This window comes from Myodes glareolus, chromosome 4 (assembly GCF_982192425.1).
Source record: "Myodes glareolus chromosome 4, mMyoGla1.1, whole genome shotgun sequence".
Taxonomy (NCBI): Eukaryota; Metazoa; Chordata; class Mammalia; order Rodentia; family Cricetidae; genus Myodes; species Myodes glareolus.
The window spans coordinates 53,131,242-53,152,507 of record NC_142029.1 but is presented as its reverse complement, the minus strand read 5'-3'; the positions used below and the strand labels follow the sequence as shown (position 1 = coordinate 53,152,507).

General features: G+C 40.3%; 1 protein-coding gene across 1 annotated transcript; it reads left to right on the top strand.

Moving 5' to 3' along the window:
- The first annotated feature begins 1,908 nt into the window (after nt 1–1,908).
- Nucleotides 1,909–20,101, top strand: Dipk2a (divergent protein kinase domain 2A). The gene is made up of 3 exons (XM_048452508.3): nt 1,909–2,772; nt 14,844–15,147; nt 17,330–20,101. Exons 1-3 carry the CDS (start codon nt 2,116–2,118, stop codon nt 17,659–17,661), a joined length of 1,293 nt encoding a protein of 430 aa, XP_048308465.2. The 5' UTR covers nt 1,909–2,115; the 3' UTR covers nt 17,662–20,101.
- Nucleotides 20,102–21,266: the final 1,165 nt, after the last annotated feature.

The following is a 21,266-nucleotide window of genomic DNA, read 5'->3' as shown; positions in this document are numbered from 1 at the left end:
GCTCACTCACTCTGAGCCGACTAAGGCAGAATGGTCACTAACACCAAACACGCCCCCTAAATTCAGAACTGTTAAACAAATATAAAGAAATTTTATGCAAAGAACCCCCAAGCATCTTGTATAGAACAATAACTTTGCTTGTTTACACCGATAAAATAATGCCAATAGAAGATTTTGGTTTTGTTTGTTTTAAAGCAATCCCCCACTGGCTAGTATTAAACCCATCTCTGAAGCATGTCGAAGGGGCCTGAAGACAATATACAGTTAGCAATTATTCGCTTCTTTCCACAGCTGCCAAAACAGCACAAGTGAATCATGTAGCTCAAGTGTCCAGTCACCTCAGAGGAAACCTCATTTGAGCTTTTGCCTACGGAAGCTATCGTAAGGCCTTGTGGGATGCTTGATGGGCAAGCTAAATCAAAATCCTGCCAAAGGAGGCATGGGATGCTCTTCTGTGCCAGCCACATTTCTCAGTCACTCTGCATAGTTTTTAGCATCTTAAAATGTGTTCTCTGTAGCAGCATGTAAAAATCATTACCATGTTGAACATACTCTAAGATTTCTTCCCAAGTTTCAACTCCTAGATAACAAAGCACAAAACATTAACCTCACCAGCACTCTTTTGGAGCAAGTCTTCGTGCTTCCGTCAGACCCAGAAAATTCAGGAAAGGGATTTGTAATCTAGTGTAGATAACGCTCATTGTCTCAGGAGAGTTTACCTTTACCGTGATTTTCCTGTTTGACCTCTAGAAAGCTACCGCAGTAAAAAGTGTATTTGACGGTGTCCCAGGAGCTAGCTATCATCAGACCGCAGGAATGCTACAAGTTAAAGTGTCCTAATAGAGCCTATTTTGAAGTTACTGATCAAGAACCCAGACCTTCTAAAAGTTAACGCACTTTAGGCCACGTTATTTCCGTCGTCTGGTGTTAGTTTGAGATCATGAGCCAGCACAGGTGCCGCACCTTGCTGCCCGGGTCCCCAAGGCCATCGCCCTAGCAACGCGTCCTAGTAGCGAGACAGGCCTGGGCTCAGCGTGGGGAACCGGGCTCCTCAGGGACCCGCCTGGCGGCGCCGGTGAGGACGGCTTCCAGACGCCAGGACCTCAAGCTGCCAGTGCTCACTCAGCGAAACTGTAACCGCCTCCGCAGACACAGCGCCAACCCCGCAGCGGCCATCCAGCCCGGAAGGGCTGCAGCTTTCCGCACCGCCTGCTCCCAGGCCTTACCGCGGTCGGCAGCGCGCAACCCCAGGCTCCCGCCAGTCACAGAACCCCGCCCCTGCCCACGCGCGCGTCACTCCATATAAGGCCCGGAGCGGGTGGCCCGGCCACGCCCCCTAGCTCTAGACCCACCCCGCTCCAGCCCCGCCCCCAGGCTTGGGTGCCTCCTCCGCCCGCTCCGGACCGGAGCTGCTGTGCTCCGCGGCGCACTTTTCTCTGCCCTCTCCCCGCGGAGACCCTTCCCACAAAAGCCTCCCGCGCGCCCGTCAAAGCCGACGGTCACACCAGAGTAACGGTTACTGACGGTCCCGGCTGCGGATCCGCCGAGCTCCGCCCTCTGGGGAGCGCCCTCCATCCACCCCCTCGCCACCCCCCCGCCCGCGAGCCCGCGCCGACGCTTCCCGGCGGCGCGCTCGGCCCGCCCCCCGACTCCGCCCCTCGCTCTCGGGCGTACCCGCGCGTGGGGCCCGCCGCATCCTCCCTCTCCTCCCCCAACGGTTTCCCGAGTGTGAGGCGTCCGGGCTCCTGACTCCCCCGTGCGCGCGCGCGCGCTGCTCGCCCGGGACCGGCAGGCGCAGCTCTAGCGTCCCGGGCGGGAGTGCGCGTGCGCGCGGCCGCGGGCCCCGCTCTCCCTCCCCCGCCCCTCTCCGCGCCTCTATAACTTGGCGGGCAAGGAGGCGGCGCCCGTGGAGTCGGAGGGCGGGGAGCTCGGAGGAGGGCGCCGGGAGTTGTGGAGACTGTCGACCGGGGAAGTCGCCGCGCTTGGCCGGCGCAGCCCGCTTGCGGGCTCCCTCGCTGCCGCCCTCCGTCTGCGCCGCGGGCCTCGGCGCCGTGGGGCGGCTCGGGGTGCGCTCGCCCGCCGCCCCGGCCCCGGCCGTTGCCGCGCGCGGGCGGGATGTGGCGCCTGGTGCCCCTGAAGCTGGGCCGCCTGTCCCGTGCACTGAAGCTGGCGGCTCTCGGCAGCCTGTTGGTGCTGATGCTGCTGCACTCGCCGTCGCTGCTCGCCTCCTGGCAGCGCAACGAGCTCGCGGATCGGCGCTTCCTGCAGCTCAATAAGTGCCCGGCGTGCTTCGGCACGAGCTGGTGTCGCCGCTTCCTCAACGGCCAGGTGGGCTTCGAGGCGTGGGGCCGCCTGCGCCTGCTGGACTTCCTCAACGTGAAGAACGTGTACTTCGCGCAGTACGGCGAGCCCCGCGAGGGCGGCCGCCGGCGCGTGGTGCTCAAGCGCCTGGGATCGCAGCGGGAGCTGGCGCAGCTCGACCAGAGCATCTGCAAGCGGGCCACCGGCCGTCCGCGCTGCGATCTGCTCCAGGCCATGCCCCGCACCGAGTTCGCGCGCCTCAACGGCGACGTGCGGCTGCTCACGCCGGAGGCGGTGGAGGGCTGGTCGGACCTGGTGCACTGTCCCTCCCAGCGCCTGCTGGATCGCCTGGTGCGCCGCTACGCCGAGACCAAGGACTCGGGCAGCTTCTTGCTGCGCAACCTCAAGGACTCGGAGCGCATGCAGCTGCTACTCACCCTGGCCTTCAACCCCGAGCCGCTGGTGCTACAGGTAGGCGCGGGCCGGGGGCCGTCACCGCTACCTGGGCGCGGGGCTCGCCAACGCCAGAGGGAGTGCGTCCCCAACTCTCCCGAAACGCCTCTCCGCGAGTTTCCTTCCGCCCTCCTGCTGGTCCCCGTCTGGTTGCCAGTTCTTGTGCCTTGGCGAGCCCTTGTGTCCCTCGCAACCCTTTCTGAGTGCTAGGGCACCAAGGTCACCCTTCCCTGCTGACCCTCATAACTAGCTTAACTTCCCTGGGTTCGTCTTTGTTTGATTTCTTCTTAGCTCACCTCCCTGATAGTCACTCAGCTAGTTCTGGGACCAGATCGGGACGGTGAGATCACTGAGTGGGGTGGTGGTAAGTGAAGGGGCTAATCTATGACTCGTGGCTTTGCGTGGAATCAGAAGCTGGGAGATGGGGAAAAGTTAGTGTTGGATTTGTACCGGGAAGGCTAAAGGCCAGGTGGGACGTTTGCAGCCTGCTCCGGTGATCTGCCCTAGTCATATGCTAATCCGGTTAAGGAAAGAATTAAAGTGTTTAGGTCAAAGCTAGGAGCGAGGGGGAGGAGGTTCTGGCCTCCAGCCCACCTGACTTATTTGTTCTCTTCTGACTTTGAAGATAGAATGGAGTCTTTTTACTGGTGGCAGCGAGAAGAAAAAAGATAAGAGAAAAATCCCGTTTATCTTTGGAGTAGTTTGTGTTTCTACACACCCCGCCCCCGCCGGCTAAAGTGCTGTGCCCTTGGGCAGTGACTGCAGAGGAGGGGTGTGTTCCCTCTTGACTGCTGGAAAACTTTATAGTTCTGTAAGTCAAATGCCAGGGAAAGTGATTTTAAATTAACCACAAGTATAATTGATTGTATAGTTCACACCCTTTTCTGCTAAGAATGTCACTTATGGCTAGAGGCTTTGGACCTTGTTTTTGTGGATTAAACTATGAATAGGAATGTACTGTGTTTATGTTTTGTTTGTTTTTTAAGTTTTCTACGTCCCTCTTAGTCGAGAAAAATCAGCCTTGATTAGTTCAACCACGTAATCTTAGGTCAGGTGAAGTCCTAATGTGAGTCTCAGTAAAATTTTAAGGTGCCGTTAGGATATGTGTGATTGGTCAGTTTTTAATAAATACTGTTTTATCTCTGACCGATACTGAACAGTGTGTAAAATCGGTTAAGCTTACCTTGGAGAATTGTTTTATTCATCAGTCTTCAGACTCTAAAGGTTGGGTCCTAAAATATGATTACATACCCCCCCCCCCAAAGCTATATTTGTATCAACAAGGTTCCTGGACAAAGCTTTAACAGTGTTCTTGACTGAAGACAATAGTCAAATTCTTTGGGGTCCCGAAATTTAGCACTTGAACTTAATGTATTTACAGTTCCAGCATTTAAATACTGAGTGCCTATGGAGCGATTTTTATCAAGTTGAATCTGAGTGAAAGTGTATTAGGAACAACTAATATTAAGATTAGTCTCTCAGAAACGTTGTGTTTGCCTCTTTATAAACATAGGCGTCTGAACTTGAGAAACTTTGGCATGCAGTTTTCACACAGCAAAACTCTCTCCCAGAGTTCTTTTGTGCCTTACCGTCTTGGTGTTTCCTCTTGGTTTGCAGTTGAGATAGTCAAGTGAGCTTGTGGCTTGTTTCCTGACTAACTTCCCCACACTGCTTATTTACATCTCAGGTGATGACTTGGCAAAAAGTTGACATTTTTCTCACTTGATTTGAAAGCTAATGGCAGGGTGGCTGGGTGGCTAACCAGGTTACCTAGAGTTCAGGATAAATGCATGGGAGAAAGCTGTACTAGATCCTGGTTTTCCTAAATTGCATCTTTAGACAACCCAGCTCCCAGGGATAATGCTAATAAATACTTCATTATGTTACATACTTGGAAAAGATACATTTGGAGTTTTAATTAGTGTGACTTTTCTTTCTTTCTTGTTTTCTTCTCCCTGAGAGGGGTGAAGTTTGACCTGAGATCTGGAGTATCTGCCTACCTTACAGAAATGCCTGATCTTTGTAAGAGCTTGAAAGTATGAGTGGTGTGACTGGGAATTGTCGATGGCATCAGTCAGTATGTTAGGAAGGAGATCCACACTGCTAGGCCAGAAAGCTGTTTTTATCTGGTCAATGAGATCGTGATGTGCGTTCCTTGTTAACGGTGCATTCTGTACACTTAGTGCATACGGGTTCTATGAAGCCCGCTGTCTTGATAGTGTTAAGACGTCGGTGCTGATAGGAAGGTCACAGTTGCTTCTTTACAGTTTTAAAGCGGGTCTTTAAGGAGCTAGTGCTCTACAACTTAAAGACAGACTCACCTTTCAGTTTTTTCCAGGAGAGGGAGCCACTTAATGAATTTTTGGATGCTGGATGACAAACTAGATTTTTCTTATTGTCCAATTATTTCTATTGTCTAAAATTCTAGGGGAAAGAAACCTTTGAACTTGTGTTATCAAACTGTTCTTTACAAAAGTAACATAATAATAATGCTTATGAGTTAGTCACTTGAAATTCCTTTGGTGAATTTCCAATGGTGAAAGAAATGAAAATACAGATTACTCTCCAGATTTTAAGAAACAGTGAAAAATGAATTGAAAAGTGTTGTCTGTAAGACACACACACACCTCTTAACTGTAGACTGTGCTGCCCAAGCACCAGTATTCTTGCTCTTACTGGTCTCACCGGTTAGTCTGGCTTCTAGGAAGGCTGTTCTGCAGTAGACAGGACAGTCCCCAGGACCTCAGTCCTCTCAGAAACTGTTCCCTTTGTATTTTCAGCCATCAAGAGGTTTAGTCTCCTGCCTAGCAGGCCCTCACCTGATAGTGGGGGCAGAGAAATACTGGGAGGCCGTTTTGTTGGTTTTTTGTATGTCTAATAACAATCTTGAATCATTGAAAATAGAAGTAGAACTTTGGAAGGTGTTCCACTGGTAACTTTTCTGTTGGTGTTTGTACTGACTGTTCTTGAACAGGGGGAGATCAGGGTGGGAAGTGTCTGGAGGGGCTGAAATTCAGCCACTGTCTGTGACTGACCTAGGAGTGCTGGCAAGGGAAGAAAGCCCTTGGTTGTTTTAAGAGGAAGAGCCAAGAATTTGTTTAATTATATTATATTGGTAGAACTTTATATGCCTTAAATTTTCTGAATCATGGTTTTAATAGGACTTAATTTTTATAGCATGCAATTATCATTGTTCAAGCTGTGACTTTTAAGCTTTGCTTTTGTAAGTAAAAGGCAAAATATATACAGAGCATTTGTGTGGGGCTTGATGCATGGCAAACAGTCTGTGAATGCTAGCGTAAGGACAGAGGGTGACTGTAATCACCTAGTGCATTTGGTCAGCTGCTGGAAGTACGGTGTAAATGTGGATGCTGACAGACTCCCTCAGCTCTACTGAGCTCTTCCGTCTGACAGAGCCTGGGGAATTTGGTAGAACGCATTCAGCATTCAGTTGTGTTTTAGCCTCAGCAGCAACCTGTGTTCAGGAGGATGTACTTCTAAGTGCCTTATTGACAATAAGTAGACAAAGAGGATTATGATCATTTAGATAAAAGTTAGGGTAAGTTGACAAGCATTGTTTTTTGTTGTTGTTGTCTTGTTATTTTACATGAGTAACTTTCTTTTCTCCTAAATGAGTCTGTTGAGTTAGATTCTTTGATAATACTGTTAACTAATGGATTTAATTAATCTCTTCTAAACGAGGATTGGTGGACGACCAAGGTACTAGGTCTCTGCTGCAGTGTGAGCTTGAGGCCAGAGAGAAGAACCTTTGAAGCTTTTCTTCCTATCTCTAAATTTTACACACTTCAGACTTTCAGACTTCAAAACAAAAGCAAGAATCCATTTAAGGAGCAGAAAACCATGGAGCCAAGCATGTTGTTTGGCGGTAGTTTCTAGAATGGGCGTTTTCTCCTTTGGAGATTTCAGGCTGTACTCTGTGGAGCTCCTTCTAGCAGCTGATTTTAATAATTGGATTCCTGCATTTAGGCTTCAAAACACATGAGAGGTTGATACTTTGTTTTCTTTTGATGCTTCAGCTCTGGGTGCTCGTCTTGCAGTTGTGTGTGTCTCACACCCTGCAGGGCAGAGGGAGCACTTTTTATCAGAGTTCCTAAGCTTTTGAATCTGAGGCTTCATCAACATGTTTGACACTTGACTGAACTTCAGGAAACTACAAATAAAAAATAGCAAAACCAATTTGGTACACTTTAAGTCTGAAAATGAACAGAGAATTTATTTATTTACTTATTTAAGTTAGGAAAGCCAGTGGAACAGACATCCTTAAAGAAACATCCTTTCCTATTTCTATTGCATGGGATTGGTCTCCGTTCCTTACACTTGTCGCTGGGAATAGAGATCTTTTTATCTTTGTTACTGCTTGCTCTGCTTGCTGTTGGTTGGATTTTCTGGTCTTGAATGGCCAGTTAGTTTTCCAGGGGATGATCAAGCTGGGTTTTGTTCAATTTTTCTACCTTGTGGCTGCTCTGGCCTATGTTACTGTTATTGATTGCTTCTAAGTTTTCACAAAATGCCAACTTATTCCTGTACCTTCCACTCATCACCTGTGTAGTAAATTAATAAGGTTCTTGCATTTCTTACACATATAGTGAATTTTTAATGGTTGTGAAATACCTTAAAGATTGAAAACGATGAGTCTAAGGTAGGAAGGATAGTTATTCATCCTCGTTATAAACCATGCAAAGTTTTATTTTTGGTCATGAACTCTTGATCTTCCTGTCCTACCTCCCAAGTCCTAAGATTACAGGCATGAGTCACCAAGCCTGGCTTTAGAGTGTTTTAGAAGTTATATTCTGAAATCATTTATCCAATTTATAGGATGCAAAGAGGAGTTATCTGTGAGATATTACAGAGCTTATTAGAATTGCAGAATTGCAGTCAAAAATAATTGAATTTTGCTTCTTCATTTGGCAAATGTCTTATAATTAGAGAGACTGCCCTGGACCACAAGTAGCTAGCTTAGTGTATAGGGAACACACACACACTCACATGTATACTTACCAGTTGCAATCATTACATATAAGCCCAGAAGTGAAAGTCTATACACATCAGATGTCTCATTTAGGGTGGAGTGCCTGGGTCCATCATAAAAGGAGTATATTCCTGTCTTTCAGAGCAGATCTTTGTATCATCGTTACTGCTTGCTCTGCTTGCTGTTGGTTCAATTTTCTGGTCTGGAGTGAACTGGGATTGAATACTAAAGGATGTGGGATTTTTCCAGTACAGAGGTAGACAGTAGGTGGTAGAAAGGTGGGATCTGTGCTGAAATTGTGCCCACCTACATTCTGTAATATCATAAAGTTATTTGATGGCATGGACAAGTCACTCAAATGCTTCAGACCCTGAAGTTTAATTAATAAAATGAAGATGTAATTAGTACTTATCAAACAGGGTTGTTTTAAAGATGAAAGGAGATTGAACTGTTCAAGTAATACATGTAAAATAGCTTTAATTCATTAATGTAAGACTTTACAGCATATTATTTATAAGTTTTTTTTAGTTTTCAGACAGCTATAGTAATTAAAAAATACCTTTAGTATATTATGCTGTTATATGTGTCAGAATACAGTTTTTACCTTGGCAGATATTCATGTACCACTTCCATGTATATGTTTGTGTGTGTGATGCACATACACACACTTTCTACATATCTACATAGCTACTACTTCAGGTTCTAGTTTACTGCGAACAGTCATTTAAAATGGGGAGACGTTAGACATTTCCATATGAGGTAAGTGGAGTAGAATAAGTATCACAAACCCAAAATAAATCATTTATTTTTCTTGGTAAATTATTGATTATAATTTTATTCAGTACACTGACATTGATGAATGATATAAAATAGGGAAGTTACATCTGAGTTCCTATGGCATTGCTGAATACTGCCAGCAACTGTTCTTGGCTCACAGCAGAAGTGACAGATCAGGATGCTGTTTGCACAGCTTCTGCTTTCTGGATCATTAAACTTGGGTAGTGCACAAGAACAAGATAAGTTTGAATTTTACATATGAAGAGGACAAGGAAGATCTCTGGTGATAAGAAATCAGGGCCTTGAGTGGGATCTGACACCAGAATAGAGAAGGGTTGTTAAGTATAAGGTACCAATGCAGGATGAACTTCAAAGCAGCAGAGAATTTGAAGTAGTTTTAGAGAATGCATTTAAGGAAGAAGAGAGTGAAGTAACTTTAAGGCAGGCTTTTAAGTTAAGATGGGAAGGGAAGTGTGTTATCTTAGCATCTACTATTAGATTCCATTGTAAGAATGCACAGAGAAGAAACGAGTGGGAGAAATTTGTTTCATCTTAAATTCAAGATAACCAGAATCCTAATCTCTGTAAACCAGCACCCAACGGTTTTTTTTGTTTGTTTGTTTGTTTTGTTTTGTTTTGTTTTGTTTTTAATGGTGGGAGACACTGCTGTTAGCAGATGTTTTCCTGTCCTAAAGAAAGGTTGTGCTTTGGAACCAAGGAAGTCAGTACTGTGTTGACTAAGGTAAGATCACATTCTTAGGTTATCGGGTGCTAAGGAAGCTTGTTGTTCTTCTTCCTTTATTTTTTTTTTTTTTTTTGTTGTTGTTGGAAGCAAATGTTTTCATGTAGCATTTGGACTTACACATTCAAGTTAGAAATGTGGGTAACAGTTGCTGTTTGTGCAGTAGGTAAGGCAGGATCTGTTGAGATTAGTTGCAGAAAGCTTTGCCAAGTGAGTTTGGGGAGGAGATTTTTTTAAAAAAAAACTGCTCTACAAGATGACTTATTTCTATTTAATTTAGATAAGTTTTTGTTGTTAATGTATTTGACATTGGTTTCCAATTTTGCATACAGCCATTTGACATGCTGTTCAGTGAATAACACCACCTTGCTATTTTCAAAGCATTGGTTAATGTTGGAATTTAAGGTGGGTGGAACATGGCATTCAAAAAACGATTTCATGATAAATGAGGCTTATCTTGAGACTTCAGATATCTTTAGTTCATTAGGCGTCTGCTGCAGTTTGATATATTTTTGGCCACTCCTTCCCAGTATAAATTAAAAAGCTAAGATCTTGGAGAAATTCTAACAAAAATTAGGTAGCTATTAAATCATCCCAGTAACTTTACTATATACCCCCTCCAGACAGTTCGGAAAACTGTGAACACATTAGTCTGTCACCAGCACAGCACAGTTGACTAATCTGTATGAACAGCTGTTACAACTTGTATTGCCACACTGGGATTTCGTTCAGATTGGGTTATTAAAATAATTCTAAGATTGAAATTAAACCTTTACACATTTCTGTGCTATTTATAATATTTGCTTTCTTAAAATGTTCTTAAATTTGAATTTTTTGTGCAGAAATGCTTGTTATACAAAAACTGATTATATATTTTGATGATTGATAGGCTTTTTGAAGTTAGTTTATATTAGGAATTCCGGAATTCCCTCTTTTTAAAAAAATCAATCCTAAATACACCGTTTCTCATGTGTTTATTTGATATTTCTTGTGAACTGTAGTTATGTATCTTTCAGTAGACTGCAGTGAGCTCCAAATTCTTCTATGACTAGAATTTGGGTATTTAAAATTTAGGATATAAAGCTAATTTTGGTTATATAGTAAAAAAAGACAGTAGAACACAAATCTTTATAAGTTGACCTCATTTTGATCTGTTAGTTTCATGTCATATAGCAAAATAGTAAATCATTCGAGAGCTCTGTTTTCTTCCTCTGTAAAACCGGAAGGATATTTGTACTGTTGTCTTCAGTCAGGTAACCCAAGAACCAAAAGAAAAGGGCTATGTGCTTTGTGAGCTTAACCAACTTTCCAAAGAACTGCTTTTCCAAATCCACGTATTTATCAAGAAATGTGCTAAGACATGTTATAAGACATCTATGAATAACATGTTCCCTCTAGGAGCTTTTACTATACAAGTTTTTTAGCAAGTTTTCTAAAAAATATGATGTTAGGAAAATGTATACTGCATCCATAAGTACCAATAATACATGACTTTAAAAATTGGTAACATGTACAAAACAAATTCCAAATGCTTCATTAACCTATTACTATCAAAGTACAAAACAAAATTATTGTGCTTTAGTGCTCAAAAGAAAGTGAGATTCAAATATATTGAGTTGGTTATGTGAATTATAAATTAATTCATTGTTATTAGTACAGTATTAATTGACCTCAAGTAAAAGGGTAAAAAGTAAAAAAAAAAAACAAAAACCCAAAACAAACAACCAAAACGGCCAGCTGTCATTCTTTTTGCAGTCATCAAGATACATTCAAGGCAGATTTCTACCTGTTTTTAATCCAGTATTTTACTTTTAAGAATTTTCTCAGATTTTATAAAGGTACTCTCATATGCTACTAACGGCATTCCACAAGCAATTATTATGATACAAAATAACTTAAGATTATTTCCGCTACATGATCTCTATTTAGGCCTGTGTTATTAGACCGACTGTTGATGCGGTAAATAGGTCTCAGGCTTATGTTAACATTTGAAATGTATTCTTAGTGGAAAGAAATGCCATGAAGCTGTAGTAAATGATTGAAGGAAGTAGCTTGACTGTTGGAGTCTGGAGTGGGGTGAGAAGGATTATGTTCAGGTAGTGAGAGGTAGCAGTTGAGGTGGACAGTTGAGCCTAGCCTTATCATTTCAAACCCATCATTTCTATATGCTGTGCAGTATTTTTGTCTTAGTGTAGAAATTGTGTTGAAGACTGTATGTTATAGAAGTGTAACATCTCTGAATTTTCCTGTCTTTTCCCATTATCTTGACATGTAAGTGGTATATGAGCTCCATGGGTTTTTTTGGGGGGGGCTTTTTGTATAATGGAAGGCAACCTTAGTAAACTGGCTTTTCGACATTGTCAGTGTGTCCATTGCTGTTTTTGACATCACTTGAATTGTGTGATATTCCAATAGTTTGTGGTTTTATCGTCTAAGAATAAACAAAATACCTAGATGTGATAATTTGTATTATATTTCATGATCAAAATATTTTATTTTTCAAGTTAATGTTGAAGGCATTTAAATATTTAGACCCATTAACTATGCTTATATTAGTTCTTTTAATAAGTTCTGTTTGACTCTATGGATCTCAGTCTTTTCCAGGGCCTCACATAATGTATACACACATGTTCTATTACTGCAATACATGCTACATAAAAATAATTTCTATGTTTACATTAATATTATATAGATGTCTTTGTGCTGTCACTAATTTAATTTTGTAAAGTACACTAATGAAAAAGTAAACATGTAGATTTACAACTGTTGCGCCTCTGTGCAGTCTTTATTTTTATAACATTGATGCTGTATGTTTTATACACACATTAATATTGAGAGCCCCTCTTAGAGTTGCAGTTGGCACTATTCTAAGTGAAGATTCTCTCCTTCGCTTGAGAAGCATTTGCACATTTTTCAGTTGTAAATAACTCAATAATATAATTTCATATTTCATATTAAGTGAAACACTCTAGTTCTAGACAATTTGAATATCTGGTTTTCAGATTTCTGTTTTAAGTAAGGAAATATAGGCCTCCATAGTAAACTTCTTATCTAAGTTACTGTGCTGGACACCCGTAGGAGTTTGCTAATCAGAAAGAAACAGCTCATTTTTAATACTGCTTCATATTTACCAAATCCAAGCTCTAATAAATTAAAAATGTTTCTCTGCTTGAGTGTGGTATTTCGCTTTAAGCCAGAATTGTTTTAAATGCAATTACACAAATATTTTGGCTTCCAACCCTGAGCCTTTTTATTTTGTACTTCAGTATGTTTTAAAAAAATTAGTTTTCATTAGGAAGAGTATTTTGATTTTACAGTGAACAAATACTGTCTTATGAACAAATGGTGTGACTTCACTGATGAAAGTTCTTCCAAAAGATTGGATACCAAGCAAACTACATGAGATAATTGTGGTGCTCTTCTTAACACGAGGCATAAGATTTCAGGTAAAAATCGCCAGAAATCACTGTGCTAATACAGAGTCATTCAGTGTGGCATTTGTTCATCTATTTCACCCTCCTGTATGAGGGGCGCGGGTAATGAAGTGTACATTTGACTGTTGTTTGCCAGTTGGAAAGGCTCCAAAAACAAGGAGGCATTTGTACATGTGCAGATGTTGGCAGGGATCCCTTTTCCCTTGTTGTCAAAGACCTTTCTATTTTCACAAAGATATGCTTGTGTCTGTTCTACAGTATGGCGCGTGAATAACAGTGTATGGAGGTGGTTTGCTTTCTACATGACAAAATAATGTAATTCCACATTCTTAGTAAATTTTTAGTGCTCTATTTTTGTCATATAAGGATCTTTATACATTCACACGTCTGAGAAATAGCTAGATCTGTTGTAGCCATTCCTCTAACCAAATGTCAAGGTCATGAGACATTTTAAATTGCGAGGGAAGTTGAAATGGTGTGTGGTTTGTGAACAGTTTTTTTTGCACTGTGCATTCTGCATGAGTGATCTGTCACTTTTCTTAGTGCCCAAAAGAAATAAAAATGTGGTTAAGGATTTAAAACATTGTTTATCTCTAATTTCTAAGGACTAAGTAGCCATTGACTCTGCCTCCCAGAGTGAATCCATTAATTTACTATATTAATAATATTAATAATATATATTAAGATCCATGGTGTTTTTCAATGTAAGTAATATTTCGTCATTATATAGTTCAATTTGAAAGTAAAAGTTGTATATGCAAAGTATGACTGCTGTCTACTTATAAAGTAGCATAAGTGAGAACTGGTGAGGTTTTGTTCTAAAGATGTTTCTGTTCTAGCATAGGAATTTTAAAGTAAAGATAATTTGCTTGGACAATTAAAGATCTTGACAAAATTAGCATTTCTTTTCTCCTCCCTCCCTCCCTCCCTCCCCCCTCTCTTCCTTTCTAACAAGGAGGACCACATCTCCGACTCTTTTAAATGTACATAGATTATTCAGGTTCCAGTAGTAGAAGTGGGTTTAGTCGTTTCTCTCTGGTGCTATGAGGTTAGTTGTACTTACTGTCTCCTGGCTCACCTTCACTCCCCCTGTAGCTCTGTTTTTTGTTTTTTGGGTTTTTTTTTCCCCTCCAGCTAAGAGGTACAAGAATGACACCAGCCTCTGGCCTAATCATCCTACATAGGAAATTTAAATCTCTTAGCATGCTTTTTTCCTCCAGTGTTCACTTCTTAGAGACACATTTTAGCAGTAGAAAGTATCTTCAATGCGCCTGGGAGTATTGCTCAATGGTAGAGTGTTTGCTTGGCATGCATAGGACCTTGAGTTTGAGTCTCATCCAGCCTGGGATTATGGGCAGATCTAGTTGATAATTAAGTTGAAAATGATCTATTTATGGTAATAAAAGCATTACTTTTGATTTAGAACTAGAATCTTCCCAGTAATTAAAGAGCCTATTTGAAAACCTCACTAACGTGAAAAAGTAATTTTGTAGTTGGTGCAAGGGGGAAAGGGAAATAAGACTAATACAAGACCATAGATGCTCAGGATGGAGGTTGTGTTAACCAAGATCAGTTATTCTTACCCATCTTGGATATTGTTAAAAGTTCAAGACTCCTTCCCAGCATGCTCTTGACTACTTCTGTATTGCTTAAGCCTCTAGGACTGTACAAACTGTAGTAACTAACACTGAACAGTTTGTTCAGTGTCTGGTCTTCTAAAATAAAAGCCTGTGGCTAAACAGAACCTCGATAGTTCACCCCCTTATTGCCCGCTTAGCACAGTGCCAAATCAGGTAAATAATTACTGGGTCGTATGTATTCAGGACTGTCCAAAAGAAACCATTGACTGTTTCCATCTATAGAATCAAAAAGATACAAAGAGTCTAAGTCTTTTTAGAATTGGTAATAAGACAACATCTCATGCCTTATTGTATTCTAAGATATTGAAAAGTAATGCTTGACAGACTGCAAATAACAAAGTTTTTCACACAAATTAGTATAGTCCATAGTAATGGTCTGAGTTGGGGGGGAAAATGGGGTTTAAATTGATGGACTGTATCTAGTAGGAATCTCCTGAGAGCATCTGGGGAGAGACTGAGGTAACTTTATCAGACTGCCTTATAATATTAAGATAATTCTTTTGTAGAGTTTTCCATCTGATGAAGGTTGGCCATTTGCAAAATATCTTGGAGCTTGTGGAAGAATGGTGGCTGTGAATTATGTTGGAGAAGAACTGTGGAGTTACTTTAATGCACCATGGGAGAAAAGAGTTGACCTTGCTTGGCAGTTGATGGAAATAGCAGAACAGCTTACAAACAATGACTTTGAGTTTGCACTCTACCTCCTGGATGTCAGCTTTGACAATTTTGCGGTTGGTCCTCGAGATGGGAAGGTAATCATTGTGGATGCTGAAAATGTTTTAGTTGCTGACAAAAGATTAATTAGGCAAAGTAAGTATTTAATTTTCAGATTTGTCTTTTGTACATTTTCTATGTTTAAATGTTATATTTATAATAAAAACTTAAGTTTCTTTTTGAGATAACAACCTTGTGTCTTTTTAAAATTTTGTTGTATAACCAGGATCAACAAATATTTGTCATATTTCTAATTAGAATTTCTCTGTATTTAGTAAAATGCCCATGTTTTAATGAATGAAGACTCTTTCCCCATCCCTTGTGGAGTCTGTGGAAGTATGTGTACATGTATGCACATCTTCTGCATACTCCTGCTCTGTGGTTTAGGACACAACTTCTTAAACTGGATTATGACCTCAGGGGTTGTGAACCAAATGTGTTGGTTGTGGAAAAAATACAGCAGTAGTCAAATGATTCTAAGTTGTGAAAGAAGCAAAAATTAATTACATAATGAATCTGAGGTAATTAATTATACCAGTGATTGTGTTGTATCATGTGATTTCACTGCAGCCTTGAACACCGTATGTGCTGTGTAAAGTGCAGGGCGCACTATCAGCCCCCACGGCTCCAGTCATCGCTACCTGCAATGCCCTGATATAGACCCGAGACTACTGTGTCTTAGGAATTGCAAACCATTCATATAAACTATAGAAATGTTGCACTACAGAAAACTTAATATTTCCCTATAGTCATTCCTTGGCATATAGATATCAAATTAGTATAGTTTTAGATTGTATTACGTTAGAATATTTGATATTAAAAATTATTGTTTGATTTGCTGGTTTAAGTTTTCATTTAAGAAAATCTGTTTTGGTGTGGGATTGGGACAAAATTGATAGCAGTTTCTGAAATGGCTCTAAACATAGTTCTGCTATTTTCTGGTATGTTACTCAGTGACATTCCCAACATTGACTATTATTACAAATTCAAAATATCTATCAGCTCTGAAAAATGTTGAGATACTCTGTGTCCTGCAATATTAGATACTCAACTGAGAGCTAATTCTTATATAAAAAGAAACACACATTCATGTCATTAATGTGAAATTTTCTTTTAATAAATGGTACAGCTATATATCAGATAATTGTTTTAAAATAATCTTTTATGGTTTCTTCTCAGTAAATGTTTGGTTTATATTCCTATGCATTCAGAGTTGTATAGACAGTTCTTGAGCTACAGGAGGTTGTGTATGGAAGAAGTTGCAAAGCCCTTGTTTAATATAAAAGGAAGTTTATGCTGTTACAGCTCATCCAAGTGTCAGCTTTAGTGGAGGCTTCATTTCTCTATAGGGTCTCACAGGAATGTTCTGTGTTTTGTTTTTTTTTTCCTTCTCTGGGATCCCCAGAGTGATAGTTTTGTCTTATTTTTAACTTGGATGTCTAGCACTGCAGCAGTCTAACATTATGATTATTTCATCTCGGTCCAGACTTTGCTGTCCGTTTCTTTGTGAGCTCTCTGTGTGATTGCTAGGTAAAGTATGGGAAATGTTTTGAAATTCAGATATCACAGGAATTTCAAAGTGTCAAAGATAAATAAAGTCTGTATTCTGGAAGTAATTTGGCTAGAGAAAGAAATGTTAGAGAAGCCACACTCTCACCTGAATCTCAACACTTAAGCAGGTAACAGGAGTCTCCCAAGTTTGAGGCCAGCTTAGGGTAGGGTACATGCTGAGTTAGTGGCCATCCTGGGCTAAAGGGAGATCTTTTCTCAACCAAATCCAAGAGTTGTTTGAGAATCCTTCCACAGGGAGCTGCAGTGCTATCCCCTCGGCCTGGGGGACCAATGTCCCCGTGCTCATCCCTTTGCAGGTACTGTACTATGAGCTGCAATGCTGTTTTCTCTCATCGCTTGACTGTTATCTTTTCAGATCCAAACAGGTGTTCCTGTGCAGCCTTCTGATACTCCAGGCAGAAATCTAGATATCTCCAGTCTTGTAGCATTAGGTGATGCTTTGTGATCCTTTTTAGGTTAGAGAAAATCCTAGATGAACCTGAAAAATGGTCAGGGCCTTGTTTGATCCTTCTACTTGAGATCCCAATAAATGATGTTTTTATGAATTAATATATTAACTAATGAATTTTTGAGTTAATATATTGATTAACTCTACCAAATGTTTTATGTATAAAAGTGTAGAACACATATATGCTAATTGGATATTCTGTTTAGAGAACAATAATAAGTTGATTTTCAGATAAATTTTCTGATTTTTCCTTCGCAGATAAGCCTGAGAATTGGGATGTATGGTATGAAAGCAAGTTCGATGACTGTGACAAGGAGGCTTGCTTATCATTTTCTAAAGAAATTCTTTGTGCTCGCGTTACTGTGGACCACAATTACTATGCTGTTTGTCAAAACCTCCTATCTAGACATGCCACCTGGCGTGGCACTTCTGGAGGACTCCTTCATGATCCACCAAGTGAAATTGCCAAAGATGGCCGACTGGAGGCCTTGCTGGATGAGTGTGCCAACCCCAAGAAGCGCTATGGCCGATTCCAGGCTGCGAAAGAACTGCGTGGATATCTAGCACAATTAAGTCACAACGTGAGGTAGTAGATGGTGATTTTCTTTGCTGAAATAGCACTGACAAAACTAAATCACCAAAAGACTGCCTAGAAAAAACACAATGTGGAAGTATACCAGAGGATGAGGAACTTGTTCTGATAGATCTTACATTAACATCCATCAAAATAAGACATTACTCTACATCCAAGTTCACATGATGCTTCTGCGACTCCGTTCTTCACTTTGGAGACATGAGAACCATTGACTGCTTTTCCCATCCCATACCTGAGTGGATTAATGACATTGTTAAGCTATTGGAAAGGAGTCTGATAGTTACATGACTTGTGTATCAAAGGGTACTTGGTACTTAGTTTGTGTTCTCTCATGATTTTGTGAATCTCTTGCATTTACTTTGAATGTCAAGTTAGATCGGCCTGTTTTATAGGCCTTTTCCTTCTAATGTGTAAAATTATTTTCCATTTTTAAAAAGTTTTACACACCCAGGTTACTATCGGTGTTCGCTTAAATTTTAATATAAGTAGTTTTCATTCAGTGCTGTGCGGTACATACTTAACTATTAGAGCAGGACTCCCAGGTTTACTGTTTTTACAGAGATCTTAGTATTTCATTATGTAAATAATTTACCTCCCCTCAACCTTCTGTACTTCATCATTGCATGAGATCATTTCAGGTTAGTTAAGAGTTAAATCCCTCAATGCCAGTAATTCTAAGTATACACTGAACATGCCGTTCAACATATGCTACAAAATGTCACCGCATCCTTTGCTAAAAGGCTTTAAGAAGAATACACTAGCAGTCTACACTTTGATAACTTTGATTGAAGAAACAATAAAACTCAATGTTTTTAAATGCTAACTAGTCCAAGATAGTAATGCATATGCCAAAGAAATATTAGACACATTCCATGTTTAGAACTGAGAATTGATCAATTCTTAGCCCTCTTCAGTATTTTAGCTGTCACTATTAAATTAAAATCTGCCTGTTCTTTAATGTTGACAGTTGAGCTACTGCTTTAAAAAAATGTATAACTTAAAGAAGATCTTCTACCATCGTATTCATTGGTAGGCTTTTCAAAATGAACATGGTAATCATTGTTAGAATTTAATTAGGTATCAGAACCTTTTACTTATTGATATACTAATAATTTTTATAAAGCTTGTCTGCCCACTGTGATCTTTACCCAGTTGCTAAATATCAGAACAACAAATTTAAATACATGAGTAGAAAGATTAACAAAATAATGTGTAAAATTTTTGTCTATTTAAAAACTGTTCTGTGTAAAAGTTGACTTTCAATAGCGCAGGCAATAGTTTTCCGTTTGAAATTGTTGCTTTTGTTTGCAGTAAAGTTTGGGGTAGTGTGCAGTAGAGGGTTCTGGACTGACTTACTGAAAACAGAAAGTGATTAAAGCATGCACAACCAAAGCCAAGCTTGTCCTTTTCATTCATTCAGCAACTATTTATTGATCATCCACTCTGTGCGAGGTGCACTCGCAGTCGCTATGTATTATCTAAGCATGATATGGTCGAGGGACTTCATGAAATGCGTTAGCAAAAGTACTTAAGTTGACTCATTATTTGGGGTGACACGTCCATGTTATTTGATTATCATGATGGAAAGTCTCTTTGTACCATCTTAAATTAGTTCCTTAACCCAAAGTGGATGAAGACAGCAATAAAGTTAATCCACATTTAAAAATGGGAAGGCAAAGGGTAAGAGAGCTCCATTATAAAGCATTGCATTGTGTTCCTTCTTACACATCAGTAGATTGCATAGCTCTCAATGAAACATTGAAGATTTTACTAAGCTAACTTTTTACAACTTGGAAACCTTTTTGAGGGGAATAGGCGAAATCGTCTAACAAGACTCCTTTGCTTCTTCCTTAGAGCTACACTACAATATACAATTTCAAAACAGAACACCATTATATTTTCTACATATTCATAACATGGAGGCAGGAGCTCACAGGAGCAACCTGTGGTCCCACACACATCTTCCTATTTTTGTGAGTGATTGCGGTTGTGATGACAGAGTGGGAAGTGAAGAAGCTCCTGGAATGATGGCTACTTCAGGTATAACCGCCACTAGAAAGTATGTGGAATTTCTTTTATCTTTGGAGAAGACTGAGAAGATAGTAAAAGAATTAGGAATTTTAAATTACAGGGAAAAAAATATGTATGTGAAAAGCAATAAATATTTTGTTCTCTTTGCTATCAAGATGTTCACATTCAGATATTTATTATACAGCAGCAATTTATATTTTTAATCATTGCCCATTAATAGACGCGGTAAAATATTTTTGAATCAAACATTTGGGGTTTGTATGTGCATTTAAATTGTCTTTTGTACTGTACGTTACTGTTTAATTTGACTATTTTATCAGAACTGTCTCCCTGTGCCTTTATAAAATATAAAGTTGTCTCTGCAACTTTGAATGATCTTAATAAAGAATACTTTAAGAACCATACTCTGCAGACTCTGTCTTCAAATATTCAAGTTTTTCTTGAATAAAAAATAGTTATTACTGTCCCCTTACAAACACTTTTGTTGCAGCCTTTGGAAACTTTTGATTGGGTGTAAGCTGAGCTCAAAATGTATGTTCTGTTTTTCTGTAATAATGACCTTTTAAAACCTACTACTAAGATCTAGGGTGGGGGTGGGGGGACAGGAAACTTAGGAATTTTAGAATGCCCAAAAGAGAATTATGTAACGTTCATGGCTATTACACTAACTTCCAAAGTTGTCAATATTACCAAACATTTCCTTGAAGCAAATTTAGCTTTGTCGTTTGATTCAGGAGTACACCTTAGGTGTGTTACCTTCCAACAATGCCACAGTGTAGCCAATCAAAAATGAACGAAATGCCTCAGTATTGCCAAAGCAGAAAGTTTTTCATAAACCCTTCAACTACAAGAATTCTGAACCACAGGCTGAATAGATGGAACATCGTCATGACAAGTGAGAAGGTAGCCAGAGCGGATTGAGACACATTCTAGGTGCCAGTCTCTGAAGTCGAGTGATACTGAAGCAGCAGCCCACACCAGCACATCAGTTACGCCATCTTTGGGAAGATATTGAAGTTTGTAGGAAAACTGGTGGATGAAATAAAAAGAGGCACCCTGCCTTATCTCTGGAAAAAATCTAATGATACAAGGAAATTTTGCAGAACATCTCGAATTCGAATTAATAGAGTGTTAGCACAAGGTTGCAATTCCTGATGCATTAGCAAATCTACGTGGTGGTCATTTTGAAACTGTTTATTGAAAAGCTGATAGGGAACATACTCATGGATCAGGATGACTATTGGACCTGCAGTCCAACCTTATGATGACAGCTCTGGTAAGACTCCGTGGCAAGTGCCCAGTGACACATATGTCAAAAACCAACTGTCGAATCTGGCCACATCCCTAATCTATCCATTAATAGAAAGTACACATAACAGGAAACTTATAAAAGGATAGCATTGGGTATAGTCAGAATTCATATTTTGAGTTCCAAACACTAAATGACACAATTTTCTTCAAAAAGCTGTATGGAAAAACAATAGCATTAAAAGAGGTAAAAGAAACACAAAAGAATCAGCTCTACAGCTTGAGGAAAATCTGTCTTTAAAAATTGAAAATTTAAACAAC